The sequence below is a fragment of the Oncorhynchus nerka genome, linkage group LG27 (assembly GCF_034236695.1).
Source record: "Oncorhynchus nerka isolate Pitt River linkage group LG27, Oner_Uvic_2.0, whole genome shotgun sequence".
NCBI lineage: Eukaryota > Metazoa > Chordata > Actinopteri > Salmoniformes > Salmonidae > Oncorhynchus > Oncorhynchus nerka.
In genome coordinates, this window is record NC_088422.1 from 66,029,100 (window position 1) to 66,033,528 (window position 4,429).

Consider the following 4,429-nt stretch of genomic DNA (forward strand, 5'->3'; position numbering starts at 1 on the left):
ACTCAAACTGGACAGTTTTATCTCAATCTCTTCATTAAGAGACTCAATCATGGACACTCTTACTGACAGTTGTGGCTGCTTTGTATGATGTATTGTTGTTTCTACCTTCTTGCCCTTTGTGCTGTTGTCTGTGCCAAATAATGTTTGTACCATGTTGTGTTACTACCATGTTGTTGTCATGTTGTTGCTACCATGCTGATGCTGTGTTGTCATGTGGTGCTGTCATGCTATCTCTTTTTATGTAGTGTTGTGTTGTCTCTCGTCGTGGTGTGTTTTGTCCTATATTTTTAAACCCAGCCCCCGTCCCCACAGGAGGCCTTTTGCCTATTGGTAGATCGTCATTGTACCTGTTCTTAACTGACTTGCCTAGTTAAATAAAATAAAAATAAATTGGAAGGTAACAAGCAAAAGGCTGGGTCAAAATATCTATTGTTTCAAGTATGGAACTTGTGATTGTTCTTCAATGTGTTGATTAAGTATTGACTGCAAACCAGTCTGGTTCAGGTGTGCTATATGTGTGTGTTGGTAACCATTTCGTTTTGATTTTCTATGCTTCATGCAGGGTTTGGACTTCATTTTGCTGGGAAAAGGGAATGAAGCAGAGACAGATATTTCTGATTCATAACACACTGTATATCTCATCATGTCTGTGTAAATAAAAATATATGTACGTAAACTCTTTAATTCAATAGGTAAAATATATATATTTTTTTATAATTCAACAACTAAAACAATGGTGAATAGTGAAAAAGGGACAACATTGTCTAGCGATCCTGCTAAATCTTCCATTTAACATCCCATAGTGTATTTGTTCTTCTCCAATAAAAAGTGTTACTCTTAATTATCCCTGTGATCTGTATCCTTGTAATATGACATTAAGCAATATCTACTGTGGAGCGCCTTTTTTTAGAGACTGAAGAACCACAATGGCCTGGTAGGAAGTCTTGAAGTTCTCCTGAGTAAGTCCTCAGTTCATCAATACTGACATACCCTTCAAATAGAATAAACATTGTTACATTATAAACATTTCCATTATTCAAGAAAGGATGTATTTCTATAATTGATAATATATTCATATGGAAAGCACATGATAAGGATAATTGTAAGAATGCTGGGTGATAAGTATTTGTTTTACCTGTAACCATGTTATTAAGTATTTGTTTTACCTGTAACCATGTTATTAACTGGGTAATGTTGTACTTCACAACACAGAGCACCCTCTCTTTGTGGAGTATCCGGAGTATCCAGAAAGGGTACCACATGGCTATTTCACAAAATAGTATATTGTTTAGTGTGAGCACATTATACTGAATAGTTGTAATCATTGCATAGGAAAATATGACCCCTACTGGTAAAAATGTTTTAAAAAGCTGCTCTGTTCTGGACCAATTATTTAAATACTGAGTGTAGAAAACATTAAGGACACCTGCTCTTTCCATGACATAGACTGACCAGGTGAATCCAGGTGAAAGCTATGACCCCTTATTGATGTCACTTGTTAATTCCACTTCCATCAGTGTAGATGAAGGGGAGGAGACAGGTTAAAGAAGGATTTTTAAGCCTTGAGACAATTGAGGCATGGATTGTGTACTGTATGTGCCACTCAGAAGGTGAATGGGCAAAACAAAAGATGTAAGTGCCTTTGAAAAGGATATGTTAGTAGGTGCCAGGCGCCCTGGTTTGTGTCAAGAACTGCAATGCTGCTGGGTTTTTCAAACTTAACAGTTTCCTGTGTGCATTAATAATTGTCCACCACCTAAAGGACATCCAGCCAACTTTACATAACTGTGGGAAGCATTGGAGTCAACATGGGCCAGCGTCCCTGTGGAATGCTTTTGACACCTTGAATGAATTGAGTCTGTTCTGACTGGGGAGGGGCAACTCAATATTAGGAAGGCGTTCCTGATGTTTGGTATACTCAGTGTATATACGTCATTGTGCTGAACCCCTCAAAATTAGTAGCTGATCAGGAGACCCATACAAGACGCAGTACATACCAACTATTGATGTCTGTGTGATCACAGCAACCTCCACTGTATTCCTCTTCCTTCTGCCTATTGCCCAATGCCAGTCTGTCATCTGAATCCTTACAATAGAAATACAATACATATACAAATGAATTGTGCTTAAAGTGAACAAATTATGACTCACTAAATTGAAACTAAGATGAAGAGCATATTTGACCTCTGTATCAACAGCCTTTGCATTATCCTCCTGCTCCCAAATGAATCTCCCAACCACTGCTTTCACCACTGAAAAGGTAAATTATTCATATATTTTGTGTGCATATTTTTCAGTGTTATGGAGAATATTATTATGGGAAAAATGGCATTATGACTGTCATGCAAAATGCAAGGAAAGGAAAGCTGAGATATTATCTACTTACCCTCCTGGACAGAGACTGGCGGCAGCACATAATGACCGATGCACACTGACTTGACACTGTGGCATTTCTCACAGGCAGCTAGATAGAAGCTGTGAAAAACTGTTAGCCTGTTCTCAGCATAGTCCACACTCTCAAATATCCTGAAATAAATAAACAAAAGTAAGTGAAAGGGTCTACATTTCGATTTATATTTCCTGGGATGCACTGCTGACGAAGAAACCATGCCCCCTAGGGGCGGGCCTATGACAGTGACACAGCATGCAGGAAACAGGACAAAAACGGTCACATTATGCAGAGGAAAATCAGTGAACAAAAAGAGTAAAACATGCTCAGCTGGGCTGACCAAAGGTACAAACAAGAGAAAACAAAAGCAACATCCGAAGTGGCTATTTTATTTTACAAATAAGTAAGAATTAATCTGGACGGTAAGGAGTCACAATAGTTCATGAATAAATACTTGATTAGATAACTGTCTAGCTAGATGTGCATAGCTAACGTTAGCTAAATCAAATCAATGAGATGAGTAATGCAAGCTATGTAAACATTATTAAAGTGTCATTATTAAAGTGACTAACGTTAGTGATCCATTTATTAAAGTGTACAGTTCCCGCGCAGCCCAGTCAAAACTGTTCGCTGCTCTGGCCCCCCAATGGTGGAACAAACTCCCTCACGACGCCAGGACAGCGGAGTCAATCACCACCTTCCGGAGACACCTGAAACCCCACCTCTTTCAGGAATACCTAGGATAGGATAAAGTAATCCTTCTCACCCCCCTTAAAAGATTTAGATGCACTATTGTAAAGTGGCTGTTCCACTGGATGTCTTAAGGTGAACGCACCAATTTGTAAGTCGCTCTGGATAAGAGCGTCTGCTAAATGACTTAAATGTAAATGTAAAATGTCCAATGATTTCAAGTCTAGCTAGCTAGCCTAACGTTACCTTTCTGTATCAGGACAGGTGGCATCCTCACTGAAAAGGTAGTCAGCAGTCTCCCAACTTGTAATACCGCCACCCTCAGATACTGAAATATACATTTTTTGCACTCAATAAATTATGAAACTGGTAACGTTATTGTATTCAAGTGTAGCTAAGTAACTTAGCCTTGAGCTAGCTAAGTTAGCTAACTTACCCCAAAACCAACGGCTTCCTCTTCTCACACTATTTGAGAACCATGCTGTTCTATTTGTGAACATACTTTGCAAAGACTGTCCAAAGATTTCAGTAAAAAAAAAAAAAAAAGTGTTTATAAAATGTTTGTCCTTGTTGATCTGAAAACCTTTATGTTGAGCAAATCATCAAGGTGAGGATGACGTCAATGATCGGCCGCGTTCCGGATGTTGCCATTCGAGGGCGCGAGCAGCGCAGCATGGACATCTTGGCGGTAAAAAAGGTTGGTACTCTTATCACCCCGATATTATAGTATCCACACCAGTTCTCGAATTTACGATTTATTGACTCCAAACTCACAGGCTACTGTCTGGTAGCCTATGCCAAATAAATTCTATAACACAATCACAGCTCCTCAACTTACTGTCGGGACATGAAAAGAGAGAACAATGACAGCATGGCAATAAATAAATATGCCGTTCCCAGCCTGATTTTATGGGGACTATAGACTGATTTTAAATAGACAAGTATTACAAATATAAATATTATGATTAGACTACTAGGCCTGTTTAGAACCAAGCCAAATAGTAAATTGGTCTGAGTGCTGTATTTTCATGGTGAGCAGTTTGTGAAGGTCTAAACAGAGTATGATAATCCTCTTAACAACATAAGCACCAAGCTATTTTTTTGTCCATGTCCAGACTGTCGACCTTCCTGTCTAGAGATATTATGTCTGGTGGAAACATAGTCACCATTATGGAAATATTTGGCATGGCAACCTTCACATTTGTAGAATATGTGCTACCATCCAATTGACTTTTGCTAAGAGAGTGGTAATTGTTTAAGAAAAAGTAATTTTTATCCAACCTCAAAATGCTGGGCAGTGATACTCGGAATTGGTTTGTGAAGAAGCAGATGAGCCGCCGGAGACCATCT

General features: G+C 38.9%; 1 protein-coding gene across 1 annotated transcript; it reads right to left on the reverse strand.

Annotated features, from left to right (window-relative positions):
- Positions 1-668: 668 nt before the first annotated feature.
- terb2 (telomere repeat binding bouquet formation protein 2) lies at positions 669-3,747 on the reverse strand. Its single transcript, XM_029636985.2, has 7 exons — positions 3,516-3,747; positions 3,326-3,407; positions 2,387-2,526; positions 2,185-2,252; positions 1,998-2,086; positions 1,167-1,264; positions 669-991 (listed from the first exon to the last, which is right to left on the reverse strand). The coding sequence occupies exons 1-7, from the start codon at positions 3,577-3,579 to the stop codon at positions 876-878; spliced, it is 657 nt and encodes a 218-aa protein (XP_029492845.1). The 5' UTR covers positions 3,580-3,747; the 3' UTR covers positions 669-875.
- Positions 3,748-4,429: the final 682 nt, after the last annotated feature.